General features: G+C 45.2%; 1 protein-coding gene across 2 annotated transcripts; it reads right to left on the bottom strand.

The window, feature by feature from the left end:
• Window positions 1–3211: 3211 nt before the first annotated feature.
• On the bottom strand, window positions 3212–17686 carry LOC119448532 (uncharacterized). 2 transcript variants are annotated; one of them, XM_049666387.1, is made up of 6 exons: window positions 16782–17686; window positions 16057–16131; window positions 15189–15236; window positions 12576–12643; window positions 8562–8778; window positions 3212–8233 (listed from the first exon to the last, which is right to left on the bottom strand). In XM_049666387.1, exon 6 carries the CDS (start codon window positions 5978–5980, stop codon window positions 5021–5023), a length of 960 nt encoding a protein of 319 aa, XP_049522344.1. In that variant the 5' UTR covers window positions 5981–8233; window positions 8562–8778; window positions 12576–12643; window positions 15189–15236; window positions 16057–16131; window positions 16782–17686; the 3' UTR covers window positions 3212–5020. The 2 variants fall into 2 exon arrangements, with proteins under 2 accessions (XP_049522344.1, XP_049522343.1); XM_049666386.1 differs by having other exon boundaries at window positions 3212–8778.
• Between the last annotated feature and the right edge of the window lie 2206 nt (window positions 17687–19892).

Genomic DNA, 19892 nt, shown 5'->3' with positions numbered 1-19892 from the left:
CTTCCCGATGCGAACAAGGTGACAGGGAACATCGTGGCAGCGACATGCCAAGCACGCTATCTAGGGTTCTGCATCAGGAAAGGCCTTCCACCACGTGAAATCACTGCCATCTTCGGATCCGTATTTCCGTCCTGGGGCCACATCAAAAGAATGTGCAAGATTCTGCGTTCCGAGCTGGGTCGTCAAGTCCGGCTTTTCAACGACCTTCTCAGGTGCATGTGCTACACTAAATTCCCTGCATGGGTGGCTACAAAGAAACTTAAGGACTACCGGAAGGTGGTGAGTACTGCCATAGAAACGACGTGGAACAGCATGCTCTCTTGCCTTCTAAGGAGTATGAAGAAGGCAACCACCATGAAGAGCCGGACAGAGAGACTGAATGTTATTGGTGATACTAATATTCCCGACGACATAGCCAACCTTCTTAATAAGGGACCGAAATACGGACTTGAGCCTCAGGTTCCAGCACAAGAATTTCTGGCGTGGAATCGGCAAGTCGCAAAAAAAAGCGCCCCAGGAACAACGCGAGCGTTGCCTACTAGATGGTGTAGACAGCCTACACAGGGCTGCCCCCAAGGCCGGAACTGGTCGTCAGGCGCGAGTGTTGCAACGGGTGGTGTCTTTTTTCAGAGACAATGAACTCTGTCTAATGCTGTCCGATAAGGAAGGCGGTTTTGTGGCTCTGCCTAGACAAGCCTTTAATGACAAAGCACTAGTGGCCATCAACAAGAACTTCAAACCTGTTAAAGCCAGCTTATCAAAAGTTAAGAAAACCATGATTTCTTTCTGTGAAGAAATTGGCTGTGAAATATTAGCTAAGCAGATTAGAAAGAGCAAAAAGGATTCTCTTACAGCTTTCTTCAGTGCCAAGACCCATAAGGTTGACGTCCCGTTTAGAACGATTATTAGTGAACGCGATACATGGCAATATCAGGTTAGCAGTTTTTTGCTAAAAGCTCTGAAGCTTCTTGATTTTAATGACCCTCTCTTGACGAGAAGCTCGGATGAAGTTTTTGATTATTTCCGTGGAAGCCAAGCAATAGGCTATGTGTTCTCTATTGACGTGAATGACCTATTTTACTCAGTTCCACATCATGAGCTTCTAAAAGCAGTCATGCAGTGCATAGATGAAAGTGGCGAAGCTGGTTTTGTGTCACAAATGGAGATGTCGGCATCTAATTTTGTTTCCCTCTTGGAAGCTTACCTCAACCGCACCTTTGTTTCTTTTGAACATGGCATTTTCTTGCAGAAAAAGGGCATTTGCATTGGTTCACGTGTAGCACCCATCTTATGTGACATCTTTTTATCTTACTTTGACCACGCACTGCAATGTGTTTTTACTTCATCTCATCCCAATGTTCTTAAAGTTTTTAGATACGTTGACGATTTTTTAGTTGTTATTGACAATAGGTGCCCTTTGACATGCCATGAAATGGTTGAGCAGATTTTAGAAGTTTTTAGAGTAAATGCAAAAGGACTTACATTTACTAATGAGCTTCCGAAGGACAGTACGTTGCAATTTTTAGACCTTAACCTAACACTTCTGAGTGATCACGTTTGCTGTGCGTACATCCCTCGAGGCAAAAAAGAATTGTTGCAGTACGACTCGGCACACTCTAAGACTGTGAAGCGTGGAATCGCCTTACTTTGCCTAGAATCGGCTCTGCGCAAGTCATGTGTACATCAGATGCAGGCGAGTTTTCGCAATCAGCTTGAGAGACTGTTAAGGGCTGGCTACCCTCAGTCTGTCTTAAATTCTGTGATTGAGTCCCTGCTGCAAAAGTTGAAAGCCTCCACTGCAAATGTGAAGGCGCACTCGAAGGAAAGGGAGCGTGTTAAGCCAGAGGTAGTTCCATATGTTCACCGTTTGAGCCATAACCTCAAGAAGGTGGCTACCAGATATGGCATTCCCGTTGTTTTTTTCAGCTCCCAACAAGTTGGCTCAATTATGCCCTCGTATCACACGCGATGGGCCGCGGGGCTGCCAGAAGCAGCACACCAACCCTGTAAGAAGCTGTATTGAAGGGGTGGTCTATGAGATACCCCTAGACTGCGGTAGGTCCTACATTGGACAAACGGGACGTTGCATTAATGACAGACTGAGGGAGCATGCCAATAGTATTGGTAAGTGTGACAATGCGCATCTTCCTGCGCATTGTAAGGCCTGTCATTGTGAGCCACGCTTTAAGCAAGTGTCGATTCTGGGCAAAAGTAGCGACAAAACTTCGAGGGAGTTGTTGGAAGCTTACTTTATTAAAAAGAAAGGGTCTGATTGTGTTAGTGACACATCCATCACATTGTATTCTGCGGAAATGTGCTTTCTTGATAAAATGTTATCATGACCATGTAGTTCCATGTCATACCTTGGCTCTCTGCGCACGCGCGGAAGTTAACTTTGTTTCTGTATGCTCTGGCGCTGTCATTAAACAGTTGGTAGTTGGCGCTTCACTGTCTCTTCTCTTCTGTCCCCTTTTCACAAAATGCATTTCGCGCCACAGACAAGTTCACCTAGGAAATAAATTGTAGTAAACATGAGCTGATTAAGTAAGCAGGTGTGCTGCGGCGTATGTAGGCCGACATGAAGAGAGACTCGATGACCACGAGAATGCGCGTGTGAAACGGTGGTGTTGGTGAGAAGCGCTTCCCGTGGGCAGCGCCTGCGAAGGGACACACCTGTAGCACTGCACTGCCGATCCGGGCAGCATTACATGTGTAGCGTGCGTTGGAAAATGTGGCCCGACTATTACTAACTGAATGAACAAGCGTGGTGTGAGTGCGCACAAACAAACATGAATAGATCACACTGAATTACTGCAGACAACGACTGTCAAAACGCTGGCAGCAAGCCCATACGCTGCAGCGGGCGAAGGTACGTGCGGTCTATCGCTTCAACAGAAACTGAGCGGCGAATGCACAGTGCATAAAGGTCAGAGCCGTGTGGAGATAAGAGACAGTGCGGTTGAGCGACGAGCGCGGTTGTTGGCAGAGTAGAAGTGTCCCCCCCCCCGCTCCCTCCGGCGCTGGCTTCCCGCTTCCTTGCTTGGGCGTGGGAGAGATAAGAGACTGTGCGGACGAGCGACGAGCGCGGTTGTTGGCAGAGAAGTGCCCCCCCAGACAAAAAATCCGACAGGCTGTCGGCTTGTCGGCTATATGTTATTTTGGCCTGTCGGCCTGTAAGCCTGTGGGCTTGTCAGCCTGTCGGTGTCAGCCTGTCGGTGTCGGCCTGTCGGTGTCAGCCTGTCGGTTTCAGCCTGTCGGTTTGTAATCCTGTCGGAACATTCTATTCCGACAGGCCGCGATTGCGGCAGTATTCTCTGGCAATCACTTTCAGCGATAGTTTCACTTTCGCGAGAGTTCATGGCTCGGCCCACGAAAGCTCTTGCATTTTCCCGACGCTTGTGCGCAGGCATGCAGTGCCGATTCTCGCAAAAGTGAAACTACCTCCGAATGTGATTTTCCGAGAATACGATCCCTAGTGGCGTCATCAAGCATGCTTTATTATGCTGTCAGACAGTTCCTAAATAGAAAATACACCTTTGATTGATGGTTTCAAAGTTTTATTGCACAGTAATTCACACGCAGCCATCATATACATGCAAACAAAAATACTGTATTTACTGTACATAGGTACTATTTCTCGAAATAAATGAAGCTACTCAATCTATGTTACCAACAAATTTCTACCTATATTCATGAAAAAAGCTAGCAAAAGTACCGAGGCAATGGCATTCCTCTGCCATGCCTGGGTTCAAGCAGCACACGGGCGCCTGCTTTACTAGTACATTATTTGTAACCTGTAGTAAATATACACAACAAAGTAGAAAGCAAAACTAGTATTAAGAAATCTAATAAAGTATGTTTGGGGACCATCATTGGAGACAAGCAAAGTCTCAACATGGGTTAAGAATGTGCGAGGGGGCCTGCCAGCTGAGATTCAGACTGGTTTTAAATGATGCTGCATATACAGCACACTCGACAGCGTTAAAGACATCGTCATTTGGGGTGCCGAGGACGCCTGTGCAGCATCCATCAAGGATGACTTCTCTGGCAAGTACGAAGAGGATCCAGCTTGCAGCATTGACTCGCCTCCCTTTTCAAAGGCTAAAAAGGCCAAGATGACCAAAGTGAGCGCCATCATCAGGGCAGCATACGAGGCTTCTCCGGAGCTACCAAAACACACGAGCATGAAGAAGTGGACGCTCTTGGTATTTACGTCACATATGAAGAATATACCACGGTGGTGGTCGTGGCACACCGACAGCATATGAATTCAACAGAACTAGGAAGGGTCCTGCTGTAAAAGGTGGGATGCCCCTGAGTGGGCAATACAGCAGGGAAGAAACAGTTTTGCTGCTTAACATACCGAAGAGGGAAAATTTGTTTCAGCAATCCCAAAGAACATGAGCACGGAACACAACCAACGCAGAAGAAAAGCACGATCAAAGACCTTACAAAACAAACATGGAAGAAATCCAGACATATACTACACGGACGTGCATAGAGTGGCAACAAATTCACAATAGTCCACAGTGATAACTGGCTCCATTCGGACCCCTTTGGCTTGCACGGAGGAGGCAGCAGCCATAGCACTGGCCTTTCAAGATGCAGAAGAACAATCTCCATTGGTCCTGACGTACTCCCAGGCAGTGGTCCATTCATATATAACGGGCACCATTCCACACAAAATCCACAGCATGCTAGGCACCACCCTAGAATGGCACCACACAATAATGTAGTGCCCGGCACACTCTGGGCACAAGGGAAATGAGAAGGCCGACCAAACTGCTCGAGGATCCCTACGAGGAACCCCTGATCCACTTTCAAAAGATGAAGCGCCAACAGTGACAGCACATTAGGAAGGAACAAAGACAGGACAGGCGCTACTTGCAACTGTTTATTGTGGTCAAAGGTGGTTGAATATATAGCCATGGGGAGAGGGGGGACGAAAAAGGCGGAACACTGATTGTATGAATGCGCACGCGTGAGAACACTGAAGATGTGCATGAAGGAAATGGCGAATCTAAAACTTATCTAAAAACACACTTTCATTTGTGTATATATTCAGAGACGGGGAGCTGACACATGTTTCCCCTCTCTTCCTAATCTGGTTGGCCTCCAACAATTCACGTGCCACAGAGTCTTTACTTTTAAACAAGATTGTAGTATCTTGAAGCCTTGCTTCACATGCTTGTTTATTTTCATTGCCGCAGGCCTTGCAATGAAGAGGCAGGTTTGAGCCATAACCATATTTCAATGAAAGCTTATGCTCCCGCAGGCGATCATTAATACATCGGCCAGTTTGGCCGACGTACTCTTTCCCACACTTCAGTGGTATACAGTATACAACTCCTTCCTCACACTTCACAAAAGGATTCGTATGTTTAATGGAACACCCTGCTTTCTTAGAGTTATCAGAACCAATCAGGCGGCACAAAGTAGCAAGTTTTCGGGGTGCGGAAGAAACCACAGGAATTTTGTATTTCACGGCGACGTGTTTAAGATTGTGCGCCACTTTGTGAGAATACGGAATCACCACTGGTTTGGCTTTCTTTTCGAATGTTTGACCTTCTTCAGTGCTTATTTTTCTTTCTTTTTTCACCTTTTTCAATAACGCCTCCGAAACTGCACTTAAAACCGAACAAGGGAAGCCAGCCTTCCTCAATTTCAAAATCTGTTCGTCAAAGCTTCCTTGTGCCTTATGACAGCACGATTTTTTAAGGGCGGATTCGAGGCACATAGTGGCAATCGCACGTTTAACAGTCTTGGAGTGTGTAGACTCATACGGCACCAATTCCTTGTGGGCACGGGGTCGATACATCCAGCAGGAACCTTCGTCAGTAAGGGTTATGTCAAGATCTAAAAACTGCAAGCTGTTATCCTTGGCTAGTTCAAAAGTAAAATCTAAACAGCACGGCAAAGGCTTAGATTTTACTTTTGAACTAGCCAAGGATAACAGCTTGCAGTTTTTATATCTTGACATAACCCTTACTGACGAAGGTTCCTGCTGGATGTATCGACCCCGTGCCCACAAGGAATTGTTGCCGTACGAGTCTACACACTCCAAGACTGTTAAACGTGCGATTGCCACTATGTGCCTCGAATCCGCCCTTAAAAATTCGTGCTGTCATAAGGCACAAGGAAGCTTTGACGAACAGATTTTGAAATTGAGGAAGGCTGGCTTCCCTTGTTCGGTTGTAAGTGCAGTTTCGGAGGCGTTATTGAAAAAGGTGAAAAAAGAAAGAAAAAGAAGCACTGAAGAAGGTCAAACATTCGAAAAGAAAGCCAAACCAATGGTGATTCCGTATTCTCACAAAGTGGCGCACAATCTTAAACACGTCGCTGTCAAATACAAAATTCCTGTGGTTTTTTCCGCACCCCGAAAACTTGCTACTTTGTGCCGCCTGATTGGTTCTGATAACTCTAAGAAAGCAGGGTGTTCCATTAAACATACGAATCCTTTTGTGAAGTGTGAGGAAGGAGTTGTATACCGTATACCGCTGAAGTGTGGGAAAGAGTACGTCGGCCAAACTGGCCGATGTATTAATGATCGCCTGCGGGAGCATAAGCTTTCATTGAAATATGGTTATGGCTCAAACTTGCCTCTTCATTGCAAGGCCTGCGGCAATGAAAATAAACAAGCATGTGAAGCAAGGCTTCAAGATACTACAATCTTGTTTAAAAGTAAAGACTCTGTGGCACGTGAATTGTTGGAGGCCAACCAGATTAGGAAGAGAGGGGAAACATGTGTCAGCTCCCCGTCTCTGAATATATACACAAATGAAAGTGTGTTTTTAGATAAGTTTTAGATTCGCCATTTCCTTCATGCACATCTTCAGTGTTCTCACGCGTGCGCATTCATACAATCAGTGTTCCGCCTTTTTCGTCCCCCCCTCTCCCCATGGCTATATATTCAACCACCTTTGACCACAATAAACAGTTGCAAGTAGCGCCTGTCCTGTCTTTGTTCCTTCCTAATGTGCTGTCACTGTTGGCGCTTCATCTTTTGAAAGCTATGCACCAACTAGCCCCACAACGTGTTTTACTGGAATACCCCTGATCCACCAGCACGACATCCTCGGAGACCAAAGAGACAAAAATACAGCCACCTACACCCAGACCGTACAGGGAAACAGGCCAGGTACTGGCTCTTCTTACAAACACACATCATCATCAACCTATACTTATGTCCACTGCAGGACGAAGGCCTCTCCCTGCGATCTCCATTACCCCTGTCCTGCGCTAGCAGATTCCAACTTGCGCCTGCAAATTTCCTAACTTCATCCCCCCACCTAGTTTTCTGCCATCCTCGACTGCGCTTCCCTTTCTTGGTATCCATTTTGTAACCAATGATCCACCGGTTATCCATCCTACGCATTACATGGCCTGCCCAGTTCCATTTCCCCTCTTAATGTTAACAAGAATATCGGCTATCGCCATTTGCTCTCTGATCCACACTCTTCCCGTCTCTTTAAGATAGACCTAATCTTTTTCGTTCCTTCGCTATTTGTGTGGTCCTCCACGCATATCCATACATCCAAATACTTCACAAGATGCATACACCCTGCCACTTCCCTTGGTGGGCCAAGTCTCGTCCTGTAATGTGGATATGTAAGCAACGACTTCCAAATTCTAAATTCACCCCCTAACGGCACAAATTCCAAGCAACAGGCAGCGTCCCGGGACGTTTGGCTTGCTAGCGAAAATCTAGAGAGCCAGAGAGCTCTTCTCGATCAAGCCCAGCAAGCTGCAGAGACCAATGGAGCTCTAAACTGAGGCACCCACCCACCACCCAAGACCCTTAAGAGAAATAATTTAAGTTTACACTACTACTGCTAAAGAAAGATATTGGCTGACTTAATTCAAACTAAAATTTTCTAAATTTCTCAACTAATTCAATATATAGTGGTCGACCTATACTCATGTTGGACCTATTTTTTAGTAAATACGGTAAGCACTAACTCCACAAAGAAAGGTAGAAGTGCTAAGCTGGTAAGGTAAATATACAAAGTCTGTCCCAGAAGTTTGAGCAGTTCATGTCACTACATTCTCTGCCGCGTTTTTGCTGGCTCAGTGCACAAACTTTTGGGACAAGCCCCGTAGCAATCAGTACCAGTAGCACTACCTTCTTGGCGCGTCAGCGAGTTTCTGCACCAATTGCCTGCGCACTTCTTTCAATCTTTTTTTTTCTCGTCTTCCGGCATGACACGGTTGCCTATGAAGATCCGGAGGAGGCCTGCGCAAGAAAAGCAATCACGAGTACAAAATTAATGAAAGCATCTAAACAATAATTTCCAGCATGCACAGTGCAAGTTCCCAACAATATGCCCACGGTTCAATGAAATATTTTTGCAAAGCTGCATTTTCAATAACCAAACTGCAGATTACTTTTTTCATGTTAACTCACATGCCTCAAATTCTTTCTACAGTTTTAACATGAAATATTTCAGTAGCAGATGATCGCAACACAGTGCTTTAGCACTAGCTTCGCTTTTACTGTGGCTATTTGCATGTGCCATCTATACATGAGTAGATCAGTTCATTAGAACAGTATGTTCATATACTTTTCAAGGATGACAACTTTTGTGGTGTCACGGCTGGTCTGGCCTCAGTCCTTCCCTTGGATCGCGACTTGTTGGACAAAGTCCCGGTCACGCTTCTGTTCTTAAGCTCATCTGGCATCCAATACGTTGTGGACGCCATACGGCAGAACATAGACGTAGACCGCAACAATGTCCCCCAAGCAGCCTTTTCTATTCATTGCCCGGATCCAGCATACACCTGCAATATATAATAACACATACATAGCTTGTAGCTAACAGGTTTTATACTGGACGATATACACTATGCATTTTCTCAACTCTACTGTTTTCTGGCATTCTGGCCATTTATTAGTTGTAGTGGGCTCACCTGCATGAGCAGAACGAAATTATACAGTAAAATTTTAAAAAATCTTTTAGACAATCCCACATAAAAATCTCCCAAGCATAAATAGCAATCGCTGAATTTGTTAAATTGACAATGATCTGCAAGAATATTCACTGCTATCTATAGCTCGATGAACTCACTAACATCTACCTTGACATTGGGTAGCCGAATTTCAAATACATGTGTTGTCTGTAGGACCACTCTTTATTTTCAGGTTGATCTGTGCGGTCACTAGATGCAATATAGGAATGTGCACAAGCATTGCGTTCCAAGGACTGCATGATTACATAATTATGCCATCAACATTAATGTACACATACAGAAAAAAAAAACCTTCACACACGTGACATGGCTGCATAAACGTACACTCGCCAACTGAAAAACACACGTAGCACGCCTGCCTGGCAGTCCTTGCAAGGAATTTTATAGACGATGCCGGGATATTTTTCTTTTTCGAGGCAGTCTTTGACTAGGACGAGTTGTTGTTTTAGCTTGCTTGAAGGGATGTGGCAGATTTGTCCATCATAATCTTTGAAAATTCTTGACATTGACTCGCTCATGCCTCATGCATAGGGGAGAGCCGCCCGTTTCCTTGTTCTCATCGGCCTGATGACACGCTTTTCTTCAGTCTTTATAAACTGGCCATGGTAGCCATTACTGACCAAATCCTGCGCCACTCTCTTCAACTCAGCTCTGCGTGCATCAGTAGTCGAGCACAATCGGAATGCACGGGTGAACAGTGTAGAGGCAACAGATCGTTTGTGTCTAACGGGATGGGCCGAATCAAAGTGCAGATATTTCCCTGTGTGCGTAGGCTTCCGATAAACGCTTGTTGAAAGGCCGGATGCAGTACGCATGACTTCAACGTCAAGGAAAGCCAGGCGACCATTAACTTCTTCTTCAACGGTGAATTCTATTGTGCTTTGGAAAGAGTTCAAGTGCTGCAGAAAAGGTACGACGTCTTTGCGGCAGATAATGGAAAAACAATCGTCGACATACCGCAGGAACAATTTTGGAGCGGGCTGGAATGTCGTGAGGGCTTTACCTTCGAGGGCTTTCCAAAGCACAATAGAATTCACCGTTGAAAAAGAAGTTAATGGTCGCCTGGCTTTACTTGACGTTGAAGTCATGCGTACTGCATCCGGCCTTTCAACAAGCATTTATCAGAAGCCTACGCACACAGGGAAGTATCTGCACTTTTATTCGGCCCATCCCGTTGGACACAAACGATCTGTTGCCTCTACACTGTTCACCCGTGCATTCCGATCGTGCTCGACTACTGACGCACGCAGAGCTGAGTTGAAGAGAGTAACGCAGGATTTGGTCAGCAATGGCTACCCTAGCCAGTTTATAAAGACTGAAGAAAAGCGTGCCGCTGAACCCCCATCAGGCCGATGAGAACAAGGAAACGGGCGGCTCTCCCCTATGCACGAAGCGTGAACGAGTCAATGTCAAGAATTTTCAAAGATTATGATGTACAAATCTGTCATGTCCCTTCAAGCAAGCTAAAACAACAACTCGTCCGAGTCAAAGACTGCCTCGAAAAAGAAAAATATCCCGGCATCATCTACAAAATTCTATGCCAGGACTACCAGGCGTGCTACGTAGGCGAGACGGGAAACTTTAAAAGAAGGCTACAGCAGCACCGCAATGATGTAGCCAAAGGACACACGGTTTCCAGCGCCCTAGCAGAGCATCATGAGAAGACTGGTCACAGTATTAACTGGCATTCGGCTTTCATCATCAAAAGAGAGAAGAAATTATCCCGATAGCTTCTTGAATCATTTTGCATACTACAATCTACGACTAACACAATAAACCGGACACGGGGCCCCCTCCTTGAGTTGTACGCAAGGGCCTTACGTCTTCCAACGCATATATAATAAAGATCACCATGCATTCGTTCATTGTGAACAAGGCACCCGTAGTGAGTGCCAAAACGTCAATCTGTTGTTTTTGTGTTCTTCAGTTGGCGAGTGTATGTTTATTCAGCCATGTTCTTTCCTCGCCAGACAAGTTTTCGTCAAACCCTAGATTTCATCACACAAGTGACATTACCATAATAAAGGATTAATTAGTCCACCAATTATGTTTTCTCGCGCTGTTTTGGAGACCTGCGTCACTACGAGCGCAGTGCACCATCTAACTTATAGTAGAAGTACAATTTCATTTTATATAGTTATTTCTTCTGTGTGGCAGCAATTTTTTTATGGGCTTGGAAGACGCAGCGAAAATGGCCATCTCCACAAGCACCGAGATCGCTTTATGGCGGCTTAGTTAGAGGAGCCATCAAGCTAGTCTCGCACAGAACTGTTTCTTCATGCCCACTATCCCACTGCTGTCATTTCTGCACACTCTTAATTTTACTACCACCAGCAAATGCAGATGATCTGCAAACACTTCTCGTACATTTGTATGCATTGAGAGCAAGCATAGTTGTGCTTTCATGGGACACTGTTCTACACAGGAAATTGTGGCAATAGTGTTAAGCAACAATAAACACAACTAAAACATTTATGTGAGACAAAAATACCAGAGCAAGCATATTACCAGGGTCAGATTTTCTACTTGGCCACTCCAGCCAATCAAAAGTGGCTGCAGTAGAGTGCTGTAAACTGACCCCTTTTCATTTATTTTGGTATGTCTGTGGTGTAGCAAGCCAATGACAACAGCACCAAAGGGGCGTCATGTACTCGGCCACTTGCGGAAAGCAACATGCGATCATGATGCTGCATGGCACAGCTGATAGACATAAGCTGCCTGCATACATAATTTATAAGAAGAAGCCACTGCCGGCTTAAGAAGCCTTTCCCAGAAATGCTGCCACACAGGCAAATGCGAACAGGCGAATGACGAGTGCCACGTTTGACTAGTGGATTAGGATCACATGGCAACGTCACCCAAGAACTGTCTCCTTGTCCTTGATATGTACTGCGGGCACCTTACTGACAGCATGAAGGCTGTGCTCTCCCAAGCTTGAATGGACATCGCTATTATACCAGGTGGCATGATGGACCAGCCTCAGCCACTTGACGTCTGTATCAACAAGCATTTTGAGGATGGATTGCCTGCGGAAATACTTCGCGATCTGGCCGAGTGATAAAGCGTATAAGCTAACAGCAACAGGTTGTACTAAATGCACATAACACAAGTGGCGAGCTGGGTCACTGCAGCATGGGACACACCATGAAGCTTGATTGCATGCTTTCAAGGAGTGCAGCATCTAAAGTGCACTAAATGGCACCAAAAATTGTCTGCTCTTTTATGCTGACAACGATAAGAAGGTAAGCAACAAGGCTAGCAGCAACAACAACACTGCATGGGCTGGGACGGGTCGTGACTAATAAATGCTGTTCGCGTTTTATGTCTGTTGCCCTAACTTGTCCGGCTTACATTCAAGAAAAACACTTTTTTCACCGGCTTCAGACCTTCAGGTGCTGGCTTAGGAGTGAGACCGGCCTAGATTTGAATAAATATGGTACTCGGCCATAAATCTAGTTCGTTGATCATACACAGCTACTTACATCCATAACGGAAAAACAAAAGGGACATAGTTCAGTTTCTTTCCCCACTCTGAAATGTACGAGCCCTTTCAGAACGTAAATGTAACATCGATCCTTAAAAAACAGTTCTATGACTTTTAAAGTTACCTTTCCGTCATCTCTTGAGGATCCGATGACAACATCGATGGCCTCTCCAGTGAATATGTCCATGTCAGCTACAAAAGAAAATGTACAACTTTTCCCTTGAATTGCCAGGTCTCATAAAAGGTAAGGATTTAAGACTTCAAAAGCAATATAGGAGTCCCATGCTATCGAAAGAGCATAATGTAACCATTACACATTGCCGGGGTATATAAACCAAAAATGTCTGTCAGGAACATTGTGTGGGACATACCACACACTGGTACCTTGCAAACATGACCTGTACAATGACGCTGCAATAATACATAGGTAATTATTTCTGCCTACACTCAAGGAACTCGGGTACAGTCAAACCTCATTAATACGTACCCGCTTAATGTGTAATTGCAGTTTAAATGTAGTCGCGAAGATTCCCCCACCCAGCCCCCATTGAACCCCATGCCTGACCGCTTAAGCCGTAGTCACTCATTTGCCATCAAATGGTTATTGCATACTATTTTCCTTCTAGTTCTACACGCACAGGCACAAATTCGGCAAAATTTCATGCACTGAAAAATGAAAGGTGAAATCGGCTGTACAATATTGTAATGTAGCATTTCTCAAATTTTTAGAAGGCATTTTTTCTCTTAAAAAGGGAAACCATACGACTTATATCCTTTATGTTTGTATATACTATGTAATAATAGTTACGTGTCCATGTTTCGTTTATGTTGCTTCACAGATACTTTCAAATTTGAGAAAAAGCACTCCGCATGAAAATGTAGCCTTCACCAGTTGGTCTTTGGTAGCTTTTTCTGGTAAACTGTTAGGTTCTGTTAAAAACAAAATTCAGTTGCATGCTTTTGAATGGCGTGCCCACCATATCTATTTGGTCAAGAAAAAAAAGTGAAATATACAACCGGCTTCGATCTCGTGAAATTTCTGACATGACCGGGCATGAATCAATGTTAACATGAGTAGGCGTCAGTGACATCATAAGAGCAAATGTGAAAAAGTGCAAACGGTTGCAAATCTATGATGAGTGCCTATAGGCTCAAATGAATGGACCTTTTTCCAATTCAGCTATGCACATGGGCATGCCCCAGCTGCATTACATGCCGCGCCGCCATTATCACAGGGCAGGTGTTCGAAGTGAGTGCGTGAACCCTTGCATGATCCGCGGCAATTTCCTGAGCTTGAGTTGCTGATCAATAATTTTTCTTGTGTTCTGGGCAAGAATATTGGTTAAAGGAAACACTTAGCTGTTTGTGGGAAAGACTGCAAGCACTTTTGTCGATGAAAAGACTCTGTGAACTAACGCTCGAGCGATAGGTGCAGCGTTTGCGACAAAACTCCTGCAGGCACTTTCTGTACCGTCGATTGCACAAACCGGCGTGGAATGGTGAACATTGTACTGAAGTGGAGCGCACGGTCAAATTAAAAAAAAAGTACCCCATGTTATCAGTGAGTTATCACGCAATTCTTGCTGAGTGAGGTAAGCCTGCGTTCTGGTAACAGCATGATGCTGGCGCTGTGATTATTGGACTTCTCGCCTTACGACCGACTCGGAAGTCACGGCGATGTTTTAATCTACGGGTATGTATACCGCACGGATTTTACCATTGGCTTAAGAATGTGCTACCGCATGCAAGCGGAAATAGCTGTACGGTTACATGGGGCCAAACGAAAAGAAGAATCTCGCCACACAGCCGATCAGAATGCATCGTTCAAGGCCAAAGCGACACACGCGTGGTGCCGCATTATGCAAAACTCGCGAGTCTTACTTTTTGCAGGCAAATGAAGCTTTATGCACCTGACAAAACAACGTGTTGCGTCCACTTACATTCTGCTTACCCCCCCGTACTGTGTTGCGTTCACTTAGTCCCCAGTACCATGCCATATACGATACATATCTCGATATAAAACAACACTTGCCCTGCAGTGCACTCGCAGTATGTGTGCAGAAGTTTTGCATGTTGTTTGTTCATCATGGTGAGCTGCTTGCATGCCCGCTCTTGAGGGCAAGCTCGTACGCACGTGCATGCGTCTGTTGACCGCCTCCTTCAAGTCGAGCCACTCAAAACGATGGTCGAGTTTATCCTGAAGAAAGTCCTGCCACGGCGCGTTTCACGCTCACACATGCCTTCGCCAGTTGAGTTAAAGTACTGACCAAGCTGCTGAAGAACAAAAGCCGGCGCATCTCTCAAATCTTGGTTACAAATGGCCTGCACATCGCATCAGCATGCTGCCATTGCATCAGTAAATGTAAAATGTGTTATTGCTACATGTGAGCAAATAGATGCGCGCTAGAGCAGGACAATGAGAAGCTGCTTCAGCAACACAAGCGACAGAAGAAAAAAAAAGCAGGGACAGCCGTCGCAAGAGACTGCTTGGTCACACGCTACCATGCTTTGCGTAGAGGCGAGAAGCGGTGGGAGCGTGTGTGTGTTGCCCGTCAAATTTAGTTGAAGTGACGGCCGCTAGAGGGGTCGCTTACTGGAAAAAGGTCCATTTGTAAGGTAGTAGCGGTGAGTAAGCACTGCTGAGCGTGGACGAATATCAGTGAGTGTGAAGTACTGCACAACTAGAAAAAATTGGTGCTTGAAACTGAACAGTGCTGTACAAAAAATGTACTCTTACCATGCTCCTGTGACAAAGGTGCCATAGAGGCCATGGCAGTTATAATTCCTGTAAAAATTACACAATAAGATGAACACAGACATGGAAGTGCAATTTGAAGTCATAGAAAGCCACACACAAATGTCTTCATGCACAAATATGCACTACATTGTGTCCACTGCAGAGCTCACTTCCTTTGCAAAAAAATGCAATGCTCTTGTAAGGCCTTCAACAAGCCTTAAGTATAAACCGCATGCACGCGATCTTGCACGCAACAGCGACAAGTGACGTGACGGAGATGGCTGTCGCATTCGCTCGTCGCCTACAAGTCGTACCACACGCGAGCGATGACTTTGAGCGCTGTTTCCCCGGTGTTGCTGGTATGAGGGCAGCAAATACGCGCCGTAACTGGTGTGACGCATGCTCTATTAGTTTAACTTGATATGTTTTACTGTAAAGAGCACCATAAATATTTCTTAAGGTCTTGCACTAGGTTCTTATCTTTGTGCGTCTTGCACTAGGTTCTTATCTTTGTGCGTATCAAAATTGAGTCATTCGCTTGTTCCGTGCGACAATCGGTTGTACTTGACTGATGTACATCCTGTTCTGGCTTCGCGCTATTGGCTAGTCGCTCATAGAAAGTCGTTCCGGCGACGAGTTGTAGATTACCAGAACCAAGCGATCAAGCGACAAGAACGAGTGATCAGTTTGCGCGACGGCTTGTTCCGTCGCTCGTCGCCGTCGCGCACGAAATCGCTCGCATGCGGTTTGGGCTTGGGTAAAAAATACTAGCATGTCGCGCCATTTTTTTTATATAAAGCACAGCCACATGACACAAATCAGTAACAACATATAAATCTAAAATCTTGTCAACTTTCAGTTGCCATACCTTTGGTGCTCTTGCCCTTTTCTAAGGACAGATTTCTGAGCCTTTTCGACGTGTGCAGCACCATTTCTTCAGTTTCTGCATTGCATTTAACAAGGCATTACAAAGCTGACACTGCCGACAGGCAGCAATGTTAGGTGATAAACATTCAAGTGTCATAATAACAAATCAGGCCAGAATATCAGTTCCTCTGGTCTCCCCCTGGCATTACTCTCGTTTCATCCTTTCATGAATGCAAAGCATTTGCAAGCGTGGCTCCCACGTCCACTACACGACAGATACCCGTTCATGCAGCAGACAGGTTCTCATGTGGCATATGTTTTTCCATCAGACTAAATATGGAGCCGCTTAACATTTACGCCCAAAATTATGTGTCCAAAACTAAAATTCTGCTGCTAACTGCCAAAAGCACACATTTGCGCCGATGGCCCCTCCTGCGAAGCAGTGTCTACCTTGAGCGTCCGCGGCAGTGCGTGCTGCACCCCCTCCCCATTTCATAACGCCGACCCTTCCAGACATATCGCAGACTGCCCGAGACTCTAATCAAAGGAGAGATACGTCTCGAGCAGCCAGGCCTAAACCCCAAAGTCACGCTACGAGATTGCGCCGGACATTTGCTTACTGCACAATGAGCGGGACAAAGCACATGCCGGTGAAGATTAAATCGTTCGAAATGTTAGTCGTATAAACATTTAAGGTGTGCTTATTAACGAATGAGTAGAACTTACCAGCCATGTGCAGCACTCTGTCGCATCGCCGTTCCACCACACGTCGTAGAGGACAATTGGATCGAAATCCACGACATTCTCTGGGTTAAAGTTTTGCACTGCGGTGTGCCTGACAACCGCAGTGGTCATGTCCACTTCATATTCAGCGAATACAAGCATCTCGAGCTTAACACAGTGCAACGCAGTCGTTCTCGCTTAGATGACAGCTGTGGCTATGGCCGTGGATTCTATGGATGCGGATTGGCATGCGACTTCGACTGCCACCACTGCATCACCCAAACCAAACCAAAACAGAAAAGAAAAATACTACTAAAGCAATGCCGTACAACAGTAGTGGGTGGAAGCATGGAGGAAGATAAAAAAAAAAAACTTTTTTTTTTCAAGTTGTTTCCTTCCTCCATGGGTGGAAGGTACAAAGTTGTACAGTTGTACAGATAAGAAATGTTGAGAACTGCATCAGGCTTAAGCATTCTTAAAATGACATCCCAACTCATGAGAGTAATTATGAATTCGACATCGATCGTTTGTGTGTTTTGTATACGTGGTCAATGAACACGATTGTTGGCGTTCATTCATTTTGCCCACCGGGTCATGTAGAGTGGCATGATCAGATTTCTCTGAGCGCAATAAAAAAATTTTCAGCGCACGCAAACTCGCACAACACAGACACAGATGCACATGCGCGCGGGCCGCGATTTTGTAGCGATTCCGTCTCCGATGATATTCCTTGTTGCACTTTTCGCGCTTTGTCAGGGGTCAGAGCGACGCCCCGCCCGCGTTATCAAAGCGATCAGGGCCGCGATTTTGTATCAAGGCATTATGACTTATTCTACTCTATTCTTATCATCCACCGCTCACGGCCGGCTGATCCCGTTGATAATGCGAGCGGACCGTCGCTCCGTCCACTGAAAAAGCGCGATAAGCGCGTAAAGACATTATTACATTAAAGGCATCGCTACCAGATACCGGCCTAGCCGGCCATATGATCGAGCGGAAGGCATCGCTACAAAATCGTGGCCCTGCAGTAATCAAAAAGAGTTTTGGAAGTGAGCGTTTGCGTTGTAACTTCTCTGCCTGGGCATGCACGTTAGGTTTATCGCTCTGTCATGCATTGTCAAGCAGCTGACCGCGTCTATTAGCCTGGATAATATATATATACACACGAAGGCCAAGAGCGCGCGGCCAATGCGGCTTACAGAAAAAAAAAAACATGCTTTTCATGCCGCAGCAATGCAGCACACGCATCGTTAACGTAGGAGCTGATCAATTACATATATGCACATGGATATTATTATGCAAAATGACACCGCCGAAACAAGGAAACCTTAAACAGCTTGTTTCTATTTAGAAACGATGATCATGCATACAAACTAATTAACAAAAGACTGCACATTTCTGCCCAAGTAATAAATGAAGAGGAATTACAAGCTTAATTGTAATTGCACCGAAGCTGCATGTGACACATTGGGCGCTGAAATACAGATCATAAGCACAAGGTTTCTCAACAACCAGAATCACAACCGAAGCAGAGCATTATAGCGGGGATTAACTGGCCGCGGTGGGGCAGAACTCAGCATAGCAAGTTAGTGGTGGCTGGATATTTCTTTAATAGTTTTTTATTTACTAGTTGTAACAATTAACGTACCATTATTTCTTATTATATTGGAGTGCAGTTGCCGCGACACCACACGCCTCAAGAACACGGAAGCGGCATAGGGGACACCAAAACCACAATCCAGACTGGTCCATGGGTTGGGACTCGCCGAGGCCCCTACTCATGGACCTACTTGCTTCCAACTTTGATCCCCCCGCTGCCCCTTGGGTGCCCTAGAGATGCTGTGCTGCCTGCTTTATATAATGTCAAGTGTTCTCCTAAGGCCTCTATTTGCCATTTACATATATGCCCTCTTGGAGCAGTACTTGTAAAAAAATCCAGTCTATTGTTGCGACGAAAAGAGCACCCCGCAACGAAAAAAGCTGCCCATGACTTCTGCAACGCCACTCAGATCCTTGCCGAGTAAATATAGCATAGGTACGACATGGTTTACTTAACATGTAGATTGTGCGTGCCACTTCTAGGAATGTGCGCCACACGAAATTATGGTAGCATTGCCACTAAATATGCAATGACATCGATCATGGTTGACTCTATGGTAGGATCAGTTCACATGGCACAAAAATTCATCTAGCCATTTTCTTGTCTGGCATGTGTGTGTGCTTCTTAATTAATGAGCAAGCATGAGTAAAATTAAGATATAGTATCTCTCTCTATTGCAATATCCGAAAACCATCTTCTCCGCTGTTGTGTTTCTCTAGCTTGTTTATATCGCATCTTGTGCTAGCAAAATAAAACTTGCGAAGAAACAGAAACACAAAGCACATTTTCCCTTTCGCCATCCCATAAGCAAAAACATTTAATCAATCAATAAATCAATCAATGGTATATGCATGCATTCCTTGTTTCTTGATATGTATGCCTCTGCACTCCATGTCAGTTTTCTAAATCCTTTATTTATAAGGTTATTTAAAATGAACAACTCATCAGTTCGTCATTTTTCTTAATGCTTTCACGGCTTTCCGCAACTTTACAAGCTTTCACGGCAACCGATGTACAATAACATCCTTGCGTATGAGGCAGTAGCGCACCCAGGATCTCTGCCAGGGGGGGGGTTGACAGTTTGCGAATACCATCTAAACAGCACTAATTTCAATTTCTTCACGGGAAATTGTAAAAAAAATGCGTTTTTTGCGTGTGTGCAGACGATTGCGCGTCTTACATCTTAGTTGCAGTACTCAAATGCACTAGGAAAGAAAAGGGGTTAAACAAAAGGGGGGGTTAGGTCGGCCTCAGGGGGGGGTTACAACCCCCAAATCCCCCCCCGTCGGTGCGCCACTGGTATGAGGCATTTGGCTGTAATCACGCCAAACAAATAAATTAGAACACTTTTTTCGCATTTTTAGTGACATAATAACCTTTATAATCTAACCCGTTATAATTTGACATTCGCCTAGCATTGTGTGATGTCGTCAGTAATACCGTGATTCTGATCACTAACGCGAGGCGAAGCGAAGCTTACTAAAGCTTACTAAAAGCTTGCAGTTGACGTGATC

Source organism: Dermacentor silvarum, chromosome 4, assembly GCF_013339745.2.
Source record: "Dermacentor silvarum isolate Dsil-2018 chromosome 4, BIME_Dsil_1.4, whole genome shotgun sequence".
Classification (NCBI taxonomy): Eukaryota; Metazoa; Arthropoda; class Arachnida; order Ixodida; family Ixodidae; genus Dermacentor; species Dermacentor silvarum.
This window is presented reverse-complemented; position numbering and strand designations above follow the sequence as displayed.

What these genes read in the sequence shown, in the direction of transcription:
- LOC119448532 (XM_049666386.1), bottom strand. Translation starts at nt 5,980, where the DNA reads ATGTCAAGATATAAAAACTGCAAGCTGTTATCCTTGGCTAGTTCAAAA.